This window comes from Oncorhynchus gorbuscha, linkage group LG18 (genome assembly GCF_021184085.1).
Source record: "Oncorhynchus gorbuscha isolate QuinsamMale2020 ecotype Even-year linkage group LG18, OgorEven_v1.0, whole genome shotgun sequence".
In the NCBI taxonomy this organism is placed as follows: Eukaryota; Metazoa; Chordata; class Actinopteri; order Salmoniformes; family Salmonidae; genus Oncorhynchus; species Oncorhynchus gorbuscha.
Window position 1 is genome coordinate 23302027 of NC_060190.1, and position 15723 is coordinate 23317749.

The 15723-nt window shown below is 42.0% G+C and overlaps 1 protein-coding gene across 2 annotated transcripts; it reads left to right on the forward strand.

Moving 5' to 3' along the window:
• The first annotated feature begins 957 nt into the window (after nucleotides 1-957).
• LOC124002677 (ubiquitin-conjugating enzyme E2 R2-like) lies at nucleotides 958-13701 on the forward strand. 2 transcript variants are annotated; one of them, XM_046310296.1, is made up of 6 exons: nucleotides 958-1027; nucleotides 1997-2186; nucleotides 8437-8523; nucleotides 8609-8706; nucleotides 9543-9677; nucleotides 9805-13701. In XM_046310296.1, exons 2-6 carry the CDS (start codon nucleotides 2010-2012, stop codon nucleotides 10091-10093), a joined length of 786 nt encoding a protein of 261 aa, XP_046166252.1. In that variant the 5' UTR covers nucleotides 958-1027; nucleotides 1997-2009; the 3' UTR covers nucleotides 10094-13701. The 2 variants fall into 2 exon arrangements, with proteins under 2 accessions (XP_046166252.1, XP_046166251.1); XM_046310295.1 differs by having other exon boundaries at nucleotides 981-1614.
• Nucleotides 13702-15723: the final 2022 nt, after the last annotated feature.

Here is a 15723-nt window from a genome sequence, read left to right on the forward strand (position 1 = left end):
TCCTCAGATGCTGCGTGGTGAGCAGGTGTCTGAGTCTGTCTGGTTCAAGTGCCTTCCCGAGGCAACCTGCTGTTCACCTGCTGTTCAAGATCGAGTCTCCAGTTGTCCTCGTCATTTCGAGTGAAAGTTGTGTTTTTTTGATTGTATTTACTTTACTGGATTAAAGACTCTGTTTTCGCCAAGTCGCTTTTGGGTCCTCTTTCACCTGCATGACAACCTGTGTGTTTGTCCTATTGTACTTTATAAACATGTGTGAATCCTTTATCTTATAACTATTTGACAACCAAGATGACATTTTCTGTAGGCTACAGCAATAACCCGTTGGAACCGAATCTTGGCAAGGAAATGTTTTAGCCTACAACACGTTTAAACTTTCAGTCTTGTAGAAGATTCCTCATGTGAAGGTGTGTGTCTGGGATGAGGTGTGTGGAAATACACTGTGGTTTGACGTACAGCCCGTTGGCAGTGCTTGCTGTGACTTGTAGTGCAGTGCATGGCAGGCGGTATGGAAGCGGGCCTAAATTAATTGACAACTCAAATCATTGCCCTGGCCAGATTGAAATGTGTCATAGGCCGGATTCGGCCGGTGGGGCTTGTGTTTGATAGTGTTCTAGAGTGACTCTAACTTATTTTGTTATTGCTTTAATGGTATGAATTGTAAATTGGTTTGTCCTTGTCTCCCTCGGCAGAAGGGTTTCCTCACGCATTAATTGCCCTAGGTCTGTGATTTCCGGAGACTAGGGTATAGAGACTAATTATCATTGAGGGTTTTATACCCATCATCTGGGTGCCGATTCACCATATTTTGTTGTCACTATTGAAAATCCATTGTCTATCAACTCTATCTGTAAATTATACGCGAGGAAACACTATAGGCTTTAATTACATGAAATTATGTTATTGTCGATACATTAAAAACATGCCAAAGTGCACATCATTCTGAGAAGACCGCGCACGTTGGACGTGAGTCTAGCTACGCAAGTACGTCGTGGAGACACGCGCAATGATAGCCGGAAGCATCGATAGGGTGAGACTATAATTCCATGAAATTCACTGTATTTCGTAAGTGCAAAGCTTTCACTGTCTTTCTTTTTCACGAAAGTTAGCTCGATAAAATACTACAGACCTCTCGACGTGGCGGTGGAGAAAATGCTGTGGGGAAGGCAGTTCCTTTTTTCGACTTAGTTACTCGGTGGGGTTTGAGCTGACGTGGGGAGAAGTTCGAGATGCCAGAAAAGAGCAGATAAACAAACAGCCAGCGGATTAATCAACTGAGCGACTGTCCGAACGGGGGCTAAGCAGGGGACACGGGGGAAATATCAACGAGACCAATTCGTCGCTAGAGTTTTGGACCCAAGAATGTCTCCAATAATTTTCTAACGTTGTTGTTTATCCCCATGCCAAGTGCCAGCAGTGGCACAAAGAAGAAAAATACCACGCGAGGAGAGAAATTTTTTCCCCAATGTGTTCCTGTCCAGCTTGTCAAGATAGAACACTTCTGTCAATATGAAACTTGACATGATTTGACTGTATGCTTCACCAGTTACAAACTAAATAGCTTGCTATATCCCATTGAAAACAGTACAAGATAGTACAAACACTGCGTGGATATAGGTAATTAATGTTTAATTAGCTTGAATCCATTTGAGTTGTCAAAGGCCTAATCGTTGCAGTCAGCCCCAGGCTTTGCTACACGATACAGAACATGTCCTACTTTGAATTCGACATGAATTCGCTATTTGCCAGCCTTGTCACTGCTTTCTCTGTACTCAAACTGCATGCAAATCTTCCTTAATAGCCTAATTAAACTATTGTTTAATATTGCTCCTGAGGTTGTATAGGAGCCAACCGTATAAATGTATGGCCTGTGTATTTTTTTTTTGTAGCCAGTAAGTCAACAAAGTCGAGTTATTAGTTGATTTGGTTGTCATTATACGTCAAACAGTAAACTTAGAAGGAGGAAATAAATGAATTCTGAAATGTCCCCTGGTGTCAGAAGTGGGATAGCCATGGCCCACCATTCGACGCCCAGTTCCCAGAAGGCCCTGATGATGGAGCTGAAGTCCCTGCAGGAGCAGCCAGTGGAGGGCTTCCGCATCGGCCTGGTGGAGGAGTCGGACCTTTACAACTGGGAGGTGGCCATCTTTGGCCCCCCCAACACACTGTACGAGGGAGGCTATTTTAAGGTGAGGTTACTGTGTAGGGGTGTAGCAGGTTTATCTGTGGTGAACCAACTGCGGAGGGAGGGGGGTGGGTGATGGGTGGGATGTACAACAAGCTGCTTTGTTGCCTAAGGGTGTAGCAGGTTTGTGTAGGTCTTCAGGTGTTTCTCCCTCCGATCTCGCTCGCTTTGTCTGTTTCTCGCTTCCTTTCTTTCCCACTCACCACCTCCCTACCCAGCCTCCTTCCCCCTTGCAGTTTGATCGTTATGCTCCAGACTCCTATTTTTAGCTGTGGACGGATATAAATGGCACCTAAGCATAGAGCGAGCGAGGAAGAGAAGGGCATGATGAGACTCTTCTCCTTTCCCCTGAGTGACTTATTCAGTGTGTCTAGTACACCACATTAGCATAAAAGTCTGGTGAGTGGGAGCCCACATCCAGGCCATGGCATGTACTCTTCCAAGTGGGCAAAACTGGTTGCAATGACATCAGTGCAATGATTATTATAACATATTTTGTGAGTGATGTCATTGTCAGGTTGTATACTGGTTGTAAAGTGAAGTTTTGTAAATGTTTTTCTAGAAACCACAAAATATCTTTATCTGGTTATCGGACCAAATAACTACTAGGGCTGTGATGATACCAGTGTCGCAATATTTTTTTTCAAAAATGAAAGCCGAAGCTTGGAAAATAAATAGTTACTCATGTGATTCTGGATGACAACATGTTTGTTTCCAACATTAGGGTTGTTTTGCTAAAGAAGTTAAATCCGCTTCGTGATTTGTTTCCTTGCCGCGATACTAACGAGTATTGTGATACTGGTATCGTCCCGGTTCTAATAACTACCAGTATTATCAGATAGCCTAACAACTCAAATGTGATGTATTTCTGAGGAACAAAGATGCCATGTGACTAATCTAGTTGCATGACGTCTTCTCAACCAGAAAACCGGTTTACAATTAGAGAACGACCAATCTTGATTTATTTTATTATTATTTTTGTGTGTCTACTGATTTTTGGGCCTCAAGGAGGCTGATATTTTAGACTGATATTCAATATAATAAAAATGTTAATAATTTGGTGACAATTTGCCAGAAACAGCCATGTATGCATTAATGAATCAATTTGAAAATCAAACAATACATTTAACTTTGGTAACAACAACAATCTAACTACATACCAGCATGGTAATAATTTAATATTTTATAATGGTAAATCTCTTGATTAACTATGTAAATTAAGATTGCATAGTCCTACTCACAATATAGGTTAATACATATTTAATAGGAGCGTGTGCATGCATTGAGTTACTGAGCTTGTTTTGGCTCACCAGTGGTGTCTATGGTGCTACAGATGACAAACAACATTTGCGTAGAAGCACCACTCCAGCATGTCGTGCCTGCATGTAAGGACATCATATAGGCACTGCTGTTAATTTGAGAATATAACATAAAATATATTCAATGGAAATTGGTCCAACATAACGTCATGATTTGTGATCACAGATAGTATTTTTGTTAATTTTCTGTTATCGGGGAAACATGTTTTTATTTCAGCTGTCAGGACACATCTCTAAACAACTCAGCTGCCAGGACAAAATTAGAAACGACTCAGTTGGCTAGTTCAACTATCTGTCATGAAACCGGCAGGTTGTAACTTGAACCTATTGCTACGATTGGCTAGAGCGAGGCTGTAACCACGCTCTCTTTCACATCCCCTCACAGCTCTCTCCATTGCTCATATCACTTGTTACTGTTTATTGCTACTATGAGAACTAGCTCAATGGCGATGACATTTGCTTCCAAGCCATAAATATGGATAATATCTAACAATTAGAGCGAGGGTTGGAAAACAGATGAAACGACGATGCACGTTCTGTCTAAATTACTCTAATCTGCCCATAGTTTGAGAAGTGAGAATGCACACATGCTTGCTGATCTAAAACTTATTGGTCTATAAACATGCAGAAATTCTTAGGTAGCTAAACCTATTGTCAACCGTTATTTTGGTATTTTAAAACACTACTTTCCCTGTTACGACAATCATCTAATCCAACTATTAACTGTCAATTTACGGATATGATTGCGGCTGGTCAGATCAACGCACCAGGAAATGGCTAATGTTACACTGCAAGTCAGATGGCTCGTTGCCAAAAAGGTTGCATGTTCAAAATGATAACCAGCTAACATTAGCTAACTATGTTGGGTATTAGCTCCTATCTGATCTTGGCACCATGTTTATCTATTCAGCTTGCTAGTATAGTAGCTAATATAGCTATCTAACACCACAGATGAAAGGTGTTAGTTAGCAAAATAACATGAAGTCTATTGTTTGCATGTGTTAAAAGTGCTCTGTTTAGTTAAAAAAATATAGGGGCCATATAAATCAAATTTTATTGGTCACATACATGTGTTAAGCATATGTTATTGCGGGTGTAGCAAAATGCTTGTGCTTCTAACTCCGCCAGTGCAGTAATATCTAACAAGTAATATCTAACAGTTTCACAACGTATACACCAAAAAACACGTAAATCTAAGTACAAAATGGATTAAGTATATGTATGTGCATATATATATATTAGTTAAGTTTGCATACACATAGGTTGGAGTCATTAACTCATTTTCAACCACTCCACAATTTTCTTGTTAACAAACTATAGTTTTGGGAAGTCTGTTAGGACATCTACTTTGTGCATGACACAAATAATTTTTCCAACAATTGTTTACAGACAAATTATTTCACTTATAATTCACTATCACAATTAAAGGTATTGGAATGGCCATCACAAAGCCCTGACCTCAATCCTATAGAAAATTTGTGGGCAGAACTGAAAAAGCATGTGCGAGTAAGGAGGCCTACTAACCTGACTAAGTTACACCAGCTCTGTCCGGAGGAATGGGCCAAAATTCACCCAGCTTATTGTGGGAAGCTTGTAGAAGCGTTGGACTAGTAACCGAAAGGTTGCAAGTTCGAATCCCCGAGCTGACAAGGTACAAATCTGTTGTTCTGCCTCTGAACAGGCAGTTAACCCACTGTTCCTAGGCCGTCATTGAAAATAAGAATTTGTTCTTAACTGACTTGCCTAGTAAAATAAAGGTTAAAAAAAAGGCTACCCAAAAACTTTTGACCCAAGTTAAACAATTTAAAGGCAATGCTACCACATACTAATTGAGTGTATGTAAATTTCTGACCCACTGGGAATGTGATGAAAGAAATAAAAGCTGAAAGAAATCATTCTCTCAACTATTCTGACATTTCACATTTTTAAAATAAAGTGGTGATCCTAACTGACCTAAAACATGGAATTTTTACTCTGATTCAATGTCAGGAATTGTGAAAAACTGAGTTTAAATGTGTTTTGCTAAAGTGTATGTAAACCTCCGACTTCAACTGTATGCGCACACACACAGAGCGGCATTGGACTATAAAGTGGCATTTGTATAGAGTACAGTATATACATATGAGATGGCTGATGAAATACTTAAACAGGTAAAGTGACTAAGATACTGTAGAATAGTGTATAGTTTACACTCGAGATGAGTAATGCAAGATACGGAGACATTATTAAAGTGGCCAGTGATTCCTAATCTGTCTATAGGCAGCTGCCCCTGACATGCTAGTGATGGCTGTTTAGCAGTCTGATGGCCTTGAGATTGAAAACTAGCTTCTGTCTCTCGGTCTTAGCTTTGATGCACTTGTACTGACCTCGCCTTCTGGATGATAGCGGGGTGAACGGGCAGTGGCTCGGGTGGTTGATCTTTTGGCCTTCCTGTGACATCGGGTGTCCAGGAGGGGGATGTTTGGCCCCAGTAATGCATTGGGCAGACCGCACCACCCTCTGGAGAGCTTTGCTGTTGTGAGCGGTGCAGTTGCCATACCAGGCGGTGATACAGCCCGGCAGAATGCTCTCAATTGTGCATCTATAAAAGTTTGTGGTGGTTTTAAGCCTAATTTCGTTAGCCTCCTGAGGTTGAAGAGGCGCTATTGCGCCTTCTTCACTACACTCTGTGTGGGTGGACCATTTCAGTTTGTCAGTGATGTGAACGCCAAGGAAGTTTTCCACCTTTTCCACTGCGGTCCCATCGACGTGGATAGGGGGGTGCTCCCTCTGCTGTTTCCTGAAGTCCACGATCATCTCCTTTTAGTTTTGTTGACTTTGAGTGAGAGGTTATTTTCCTGGCACCACACTCCGAGACCTCCCCTTCTCTCATTGTTGTTGATAATCATGCTTACTACTGTTGTGTCGTCTGCAAACGTGATTGAGTTGGAGGCGTGCTTTGCCACTCAGTCATGGGTGAACAGGGAGTACAGGAGGGGGCTGAGCATGCACCCTTGCGGGGCCCCATTCCATTCTTGAGGATCAGCGAAGATGTGGTTTCCTACCTTCACCCACTGAGGGTGACCCGTCAGGAAGTTCAGGACCCAGTTGCACAGGTCGGGGTTCAGACTCAGGGCCTCGAGCTTGATGATGAGTTTGGAGGGTACTATGGTGTTGAATGCAGAGCTATAGTCAATGAACAGCATTCTTACATAGGTATGCTTCTTGTCCAAATGGGACAGGGCAGTGTGGTGGTGATTGTATCGTCTGTGGATCTATTGGGGTGGAAAGAAAGTTGAAGAGGGTCTAGGGTGGCAGCTAAGGTTGAGGTGATATGATCCTTGACTAGTCTCAAAGCACTTCATGTTGACATGGGTGAGTGCTATGGGGCGATTGTCATTTAGTTCAGTTTGCTTTCTTATGTACAGGGACAATGGTGGCCATCTTGAAGCATGTGGGGACAGCAGACTGGGATAGGGAGAGATTGAATAGCTCTGTGAACACACAAGCCAGCTGGTCTGCGCATGCTCTGAGGACACTGCTAGGGATTACCATCTGGGCTGGCAGCCTTGCAAGGTTTAACACTCTTAAATGTCTTACTCACGTCGGGCATGGAGAAGAGCCCACAGGTCCTTGATAGCGGTCCGCAAACCTACCACATACGTCTTGTCTGAGCTGCTGAACTGTGACTGAGCTTTATCCCTATACTGACGTTTAGCCGGCTTGATTGCTTTGAGGAGGGAATAACTACACTGTTTGTATTCTTCCATATTCCTAGTCTTCTTGCCTTGGTTAATTGCGGTGGTCCGCACTTTCAGTTTGGCGTGAATGCTCCCATCTATCCACGGTTTCTGGTTGGGGTAGGTTTTAATAGTCACAGTGGGTACAACATCTCCAATGCACTTCCTGATAAACTCATTCAACGTATCTGTATACACTACCATTCAAAAGTTTGGGGTCACTTAGAAATGTCCTTTTTGTTTTTTAAAGAAGCAAATTCTCAATTTTTAAAATAACATCATATTGATCAGAAATACAGTAGACATTGTTAATGTTGTAAGTGACTATTACAGATGGAAACGGCAGATTTTTAAAACTTTTTATTTTTATTGTATGCCTATGTAGCTATCAGAGGCCCATTATCAGCAACCATCAATCAATCCTGTGTTCCAATGGCATGCTGTGTTAGCTAATCCAAGTTTTTGTATACAGCATTGTACGAGATCTTCAGTTTCTTGCCAATTTCTTGCATGGAAAAACCTTCATTTCTCAGAACAAGAATAGACTGATGAGTTTCAGAAGACAGGCCTTTGTTTCTGGCTATTTTGAGCCTGTAATCGAACCCACAAATGCTGATGCTCCAGATACTCACTAGTCTAAAGGTGAGTTTTATTGCTTCTTTAATTAGAACAGTTTTCAGCTGTGCTAACAGAATTGCTAAAGGGTTTTCTAATGATCAATTGACCTTTATAAAATGATAAACTTGGATTAGCTAACACAACGTGCCATTGGAACCCAGGAGTGATGGTTGTTGATAGTGGTCTTATGTAGTTATCAATAAAAAAAGCTACAACAAAAATCTTTTAATAACTTTTCCAGGGACCTGATCCAAAAGGGAAGCAGTGAAGTGTATCAAGTAAAACTCACAACGAGCTTATCATGTCTGCACAGGGCATGTTTTGAAACGGCGATAATACTATCTGATGTGAAGCAGAGCAGTGCCTCTCCCCAAAGGGCTAGCGCTGCTGGACACAATGTTCTCACAAACCTCCATGCTTGCTCATACATACGGACACCCACTTGGCCCCCAATAGCTCATACACACTAACATGACAAACTAGGGGATCATTCTCATGCTCTCTGAATTGTATCCAACTAATTTTAAGGGTTATTTGGCTTTAATAAATGGAATTAAATATGTCTGAAGCTGATGGTCATTTCTGTTGTCTCTATCAGTCTCACATCAAGTTCCCCATCGACTACCCCTACTCCCCTCCGACCTTCCGTTTTCTCACCAAGATGTGGCATCCCAACATCTACGAGGTAAGTGTATTCCCAAAGTATATGAATCTTAACATATTTCAAGAGTTTTCTCCATCCAGAATTGGACTTTTTTGTGCTCCAACAGAATGGCGACGTGTGCATCTCCATCCTCCACCCTCCCGTTGATGACCCCCAGAGCGGGGAGCTCCCCTCAGAGAGGTGGAACCCCACCCAGAACATCAGGTACCTCAACCCGCTACAAACCTTGTTCTTTAATTATGGCATGCAATTGAAAACATTTAAGTGTTTCGCTACGGAAAACAAAAATAAGCTTTTAATAAGAATTTTATTTGCTGCCTAATGAGTACACTTTGGCTCAACCACAAAGCTCAAACACTTTGTTACTCAAGATGCACTTGATATAGCTTGATGAAATGGTGGAATCAAGCGAGTAGTTCCAAAAGGGCAAACATTACACACCTGTATTTCTAATGATTTCCCATTTGTATTTGACCTAGGTCAGGTCTATCGCACTTCACATGTTTACCTATTTTGAGCACAAAAAAATGTAAATGAAAAGACAATCAACTTTTAGACTATACGTTGAAACAAATGACAGAGGACTACACATGCAGAAAAAGCCATTGACATCACAACCTTACAGATCTTTGGGGGAGACCAAAAGACAATATGGAGTGTCATCATAATGGCTCAATTGGGGGTGTCAAATGTTTAAAGGGCAGTGCTCGGGAGTAGACAGTCCCTAACAGTCAAAGTGCCAAAATGATAATGCATGCCAGTCGGTGAGACACTTTCTCAACCCCCGGGGCAGGTTGAAAGTGCTGAGTGTGTGTTTAACCAAACATCCAGAGAGGAAGTAGCATCTAATGGAGCCACATGGGTGAAATGGTGAGGTAACATTGCTGTCACAGAGGAAGTCAGTTCAAATAACTCAATCATTCAAGGAAATCAAGTAAAGCCACATTACTTAGAAACTAAGGTAAAGGATCCATTGTAAATGAAATATTCAGGTAATGTTTTAGAGGACATAAAGTCAAATTAGTAACGTGTGTGTACAGGACCATCTTGTTGAGTGTGATCTCTCTGCTGAACGAGCCCAACACATTTTCACCGGCCAACGTGGATGCCTCCGTTATGTTCCGCAAGTGGAGGGACAGCAAGGGCAAGGACAAAGAATACGCTGAAATTATCAGGTAGGAAGGACACACATGCACACTAACCCAAACATTTGATTGACCTTTTTCACAACAAAGTTGACACACACAGTCACAGTGAGTGAACCCTTTGCGATGTTTCTCTCCCCAACCCCGCCCCCAACAGGAAGCAGGTGGTGTCCACTGTGGCAGAGGCGGAACGCGACGGTGTCAAGGTTCCCACTACGCTGGCTGAGTACTGCGTTCAGACTCGGGTTCCCTCCCAAGACAGCAGCTCAGACCTGCTCTACGATGACCTCTATGACGATGATATGGAGGAGGAAGAGGAGGATGAAGACGAGGAGAGCGACATGGAGTCGGGAGGAGAGGCAGGGGGGACCAGTGGAGGAGAAGGAGGGGTCACTACTGGCTGCTATGACGACGACCAGGAGGATTCTGGAAACGAGGACTCATGATGATGAACGCCCCAAATTGACGCCCCACTCCCTACCACATCCGATCCTAGCTCCCTCCTGATCCTGTTAAGCCTGGATCATCACCTAAAACAAATACTTGTACATCTGGTACATTGATAGTAAATTAATAACTGGAGAAATTAGTAGATTCCAAATACAGGCGTGGTCGACCGCAAAATAAAACAAAAATATCTCCAAATATAATTTGTCTAGTTGAGAGCAGTCGGAATTTGTCCTTTTGATATTTGACTTGACCGCATGGTTTTGGTTTCCTTATTCGATGGTCACATAGTCAAAGCATGCCTCCCTCGTCTGATGGATTGATAGAAAGCAGACAGTTGATGATGAACACAAACAAACAGCCGAGCCCACAGGAGTTTGTTTTGTTGCGAGATGTGCAGATATCTGCTTTTTGGAGAGGATCAAGTGTAATGTCTGTTCATACCAGTTTAATATCCAATTGGAATTTATGAACAAGGAGTCGGAAAAGGGGCTTGCTACATGTAACGACCCAGTATTGCAGTGCATCTGGGAACGGAGCACACAGAAAAAGATGCAGCTGAATGGAATGTGTGCTACTGCGGTTGCTATTGTTTCTGTTCAACTGTCTGCGTTTTATCATGTCACTAGACGCGTTTGCTTTAAGTATGTTCCGGGCTTAAGTATTTAATTTTCTAACCAAATTCTCAGAACCCAGACACCTCTTGGCCCATTCACACCCTGGTAGTCTTTCATATTCAAGTGTAAGCTGGTTGGCTTTCTGTCTGGATGGCTGAAATTTGGTATTTTTGTTAGCCTGGCAGGCTGTGTTGCTCAGTCAATGTGCCCCTCTTTCTGTCTCGGGCTTGTCTCACCCTCGTTGTCAGCCAGCCAGCCTCAGTCGTTATGTCTGTTTGACAAACACCCAAATCTACAGACAAACTGCCCTGACTGACCCCACTTTCACCCCACACCTTCTTTCACCTCTGACCTCTCCAGAGCTGGGGTGTGTTCATTAGGAACCAAACGGCAGAAAACAGACAAACGGGGAAGGACTACCACTTGTTTTTGTTTTCCGTTGCAAAACAGTTTGCTACGGTGTTCCCTAATGAGTACAACCCTGTATATGGCACTAGGAGGAAGTGCTGTCTCGGACATGGAACCAAAGGAGTTCATTCTCCTCTCCCGCCCTCCCTCCCTCTCTATCCATCCTTTCCCTGCCTCCAAACCTCAGGGCCTCCATAGACTCTCACTGGGAGAAAACCAGGGATGTAGTGGAGGACAAACGCACCTTAACACCGTCTACGCAACCATATGTTATGAAAAGTGTTCCTGCGCCTATTACGCTAAATTAGCGTTGTTAGCGTCCGCATCATTCATTCATTCAGCGTTTACCCACCTTATTTCTTTAATACTACATCCCTGGAGAGCGCTCACACTCAAACTGCTCCTCAGCTTGAGCTTGGTATTGTTTTAAAGGGTGTGTTTTTTTGCAGGGGGGGGGTGTTTTCAGAGGGAAATCCAGATCTCCAACACCATCGGTCCCCATGTCTCCTACCTTTTTTCCCTTCCAACCTCTTTGTGAGTTAGTCAGAGTAGTTTGGTGGGAGGAGCTATAGGAGGATGGGCTCATTGTTCTTGCTGCAATGGGATAAATGGACCAGATTCAAACATGTGGCTTCCATATATTTGATGTGTTTGGAGAAGCTATAGAGCCCGTCCTCTATAGCTTCTCCCACAAGCCTCCTCTGGATTCAGTGTGTTTTTTTGTGTGTTTTTTCTCATCGCCACCCATTTCTGTGTGTTGCCCTCTTCCATTGGCCATGCTTTACAAAACTACACCAGAAAAGGCTTCTCATCATACATGCTTGATATGCTTTCTTGGAATTAGCGCAAACTCCTGGAATTCTAGTTAGCAAGCCAGTTAGGTGGTCAAAATGGAAAGTGAAGTTAAATGAGTGGGATTCTGTATTTTAATCAACTATTTACACATGCCAAGAGGCATTAGCCATTGTTTGTTAGTTAGCACATATAGCTAAAAGAGCACATTTAGTTGTCCTCAACATTTATCAGCTATGACTTGAGCACATGCCACATTGGTGATTCAGAGCTACATGGGCACTATTGCATTTTGTGTGTGAAAAAGGATGTTTCTTGAAACTCTGCTGCAAATACTTTGGCTAAGGAACAGCATAGGCCCTATGTAGTAATGTTGAAGTTGTGTAAGTGGGGCAAAGTCAGTCAGGCCAACCCATCAACTGTGCTCATTAGGCCTGCAGTTTTCATATGGGTGCGTGTGTGTTTTATCATTACCTGTTTAAAGGAACACAGGACCCGTTACACCTTTCACTCACGTGGAGGTGCTGGCCTGGATTGTATGCCAAGGAGATTACGTTTCATCACCGCTTCCAGTGACACTACAATCAATCAGTTATAGATGGGTGTGGAGTATTCCTTTTCTGTTTGTAATAGGGAGAGACTTGACTATTCAGTCTGAGGAAGACTAACAGAATCAAAATGAGAACTTTCCTCCTACCTTGCTCTGTTGAACTGGGGCTGGCGTCAAGTCAAAAATGAGTTGACCGATGGATCACATGGATTGTTCTTCTCCTCAGCCACTGGCTGTTCAGGGATGTGATGTCAATGACCTGGGTGAGCCATGTCTCAATACTCTAAAATGACTTCCTCTCTTCAACCCCCTTTTATTCATGATCACTGATCGGTGAAAGGAGTGGATGCATTTCCACCATATTGCTTTTTCCCCCCCAACCTGCCATGTTCTTTCAGATCTGTGGTAATAAAGAGGGCAAGGAGAAGAGGGAAGGAAGCCATTGAAGAGTCCTGAGATGCAGCCGGGGGTACTGTCTCATGCTCGCTGACATTTTGCCTTGTGTGTATTAACTAGTAGGAGACTGTTGGAACAATGTTTACCTGGTTGAAATGACACTTGACTAGAAGGACCACATGCTAAGCTGTCAGACTCAGTGTTGCAAAGGTGGAGAGCAGTGGACAATTTTTTCTCATGTATTGTGTGGGTAAGTGTGTGTGTGGTGATTTTTATTTTATTCTTTTTTAAAGGAGATTTTCCCTCTGAGGCTGAAAATGGTCTCATTTGGACAAAAATCAACTGTCACAGCCAGTGATGTGGACAATGCAGTCCTCCTTTTTAATTTCATTTTCTCTACCTTTTGTGTTGAGGATGCAAATGTCACCTATAACATGTATATTATAAAATGTTGAATGGACAGGATTGTCTGAAATGTCTTCAAATGTTCATTTATTATCTGTTGTGAATGATGACATTTGTTTCCTAGAAAGCATCAGCTGCTGTACTTTGACATGGAAAAACTGGGAATGACAAATTGTTTTTCAAAGCAGGTAGTAACTGTTGTAAAGACACTGGGCCCTGTTTGAGTAGTTTTCAAATGAGTCCTTGAACCATTACTGAATCATCATGATTGTGTAGGTGAAAACCGGGGTTACACTACATACTAAAACACTGATCTGACATGAGATTGTATCCTCATCTTGAAAGTATCCAAACACTGACCCAGTTTCTCACTGAATTTACCACAACTGTGCAACACAATTCTCCTGCCCTTTTTTAATAAAATTCCTAATTAAAATGGTATGAACCATTGGGCTATGCAATTATGGAAATTAAGCTTGAAGAGGGAAAGTGTAGGACAATTAAATAAGTTTAAACTCCCAACTTTTTGTCCAACTTTCAAAGGACACACAGTTTAACTGAAAATTAATTTAAGGTGAAATCAACCATGTCCTTTTGCAGTGTCGAGAACTGGCTCACTGCTCTTGGCTCTTCTCAAATACGTTTACCACAGGAGTGCACATGTCCCCAATGGATGTAAAGACCTGCTCATTTTAATTTAAATATGAATCAAGATTAATTATTGTCAAAAGTACGTACCTTCATCTGATTTCGCAAGCATGAAATGAGCCACCGGCTGAATGATCCCCTGGCTGGCCTGAGACTTAACTGGTGCACCTCCTGTGAAATACATTTTTTTTGTCTCCACCTTGTGTTGATATTTGTTGCAGGAGCACATCTTGCTGACAGTGGAGTTGGGATTTATACACTACTGTGTGATAGTTAATTGGATAAGATAACTACTGCTGACATTGAGATCATAAACCTAAATCACCATTTTACTGTGTATTTTCAATAAATATCTCAGGAGTAAAGCTGGAATATTGGAGACAAGTTATGTAATAAAGGTCAATTTTGAAGAGATGGTTTTTATTCTTGTTTAAAGTGCAAGACAAGTAGGCTATTAGGCATAACAATGTTAATGTGCAATTCTGCCACGTTTTAACCTCATCTCCAGCACCCTACCAGTGTCTGCATATGTGAAAACGGTGCGTTTCTATGATCTATGGTTAAGATAAAGGTCCTAAAACATGCTCCTCTGTAGCTAGGTTTCCATCCTATTGGAGACAGATTTGAATGCGAATATTCTCAAATCTGCTCAAAACTATATGTGCATTTTCCCACCAGAGATTTTTCTATCAAAATGACTTATTGCGGATAAAAGACTGTGCGTGATGACGTAGGTCACATAAAATAACTTGGGTTAAATTCCCATGTATTGAATTAAAAATACGAATTAATTGGATTTCCATCGGTTTTGTCACAACTGTTGCGTTAGCACAATATAACCTATATACCTTACATTTGACTGTTTCCACTATCCAGTCTACTTTGTTCATGCATCAGGTAATTCATCGGCATGACATGCTTGGATGGAAACTTGGTTTGTGACATCACAGGGTATAGGATTAGAAGTGATTTTCAAAACCTGCAACGAGTTTCTAGCCAGAAGGCATAGCACACACCGGCCACGAAATATGTGTTTACAATACAGCGTTGGTAATAAGGCATTATTTGTTCGACCGCAACTTCAGGGGTAGCTAGCTTTAGCTTGGTACCTAGCTAGCACCAACACAACCACCCTGAAAACAATGAACAGTAGAAACTGCAGTCATTTTTATTAATCTTAGCCATGATTTTGGAATTCTTGTAAGTATTAGCTAGGTAGCCACTTGTTGTTCGCCCATTGAAATTGAACTTCAGTTCATTAAATAAATAGCTAGCCAGTGACTTAACCCTGTTGCCAAAGCTAACGTTTATGAGCAGCCAGCTAGCTTCATCTGGCTAGTGATGCTCGACCGGACTGGGTTATGTGTTGTGAAAATAGCCACAATAAGGATTAGGCACAATAGTGAAATGTGCGTTTTGCCTTCAAAATAAAAGTTACATTTACATTACATTTAAGTCATTTAGCAGACGCTCTTATCCAGAGCGACTTACAAATTGGTGCATTCACCTTATGACATCCAGTGGGACAGTCACTTAACAATAGTGCATCTAAAACTTAGGGGGGGTGGGGTGAGAGGGATTACTTAACCTATCCTAGGTATTCCTTAAAGAGGTGGGGTTTCAGGTGTCTTCAGGTGTTAATATTTGAAAGTGATGCAGAATACTACAATTGATGGAATCACGCCATATGTAGCCTAGATCAGGATAAACAATGCTAGAGTGTGGAGCAATTCAATTATAAACAAGTCTACTAAGTGACACCCACAGAACACAACTGTGAAGAATTTATGCAAATATTAGCATCTTAGTTCTT

Bases quoted from the DNA above. Each gene is read 5' to 3' on its own strand.
- LOC124002677 (XM_046310296.1), top strand. From the start codon at position 2,010: ATGGCCCACCATTCGACGCCCAGTTCCCAGAAGGCCCTGATGATGGAG. The intron at 2,187-8,436 runs GTGAGGTTACTG...TGTCTCTATCAG, and splicing joins ACGAGGGAGGCTATTTTAAG to TCTCACATCAAGTTCCCCAT. The intron at 8,524-8,608 runs GTAAGTGTATTC...GTGCTCCAACAG, and splicing joins GGCATCCCAACATCTACGAG to AATGGCGACGTGTGCATCTC.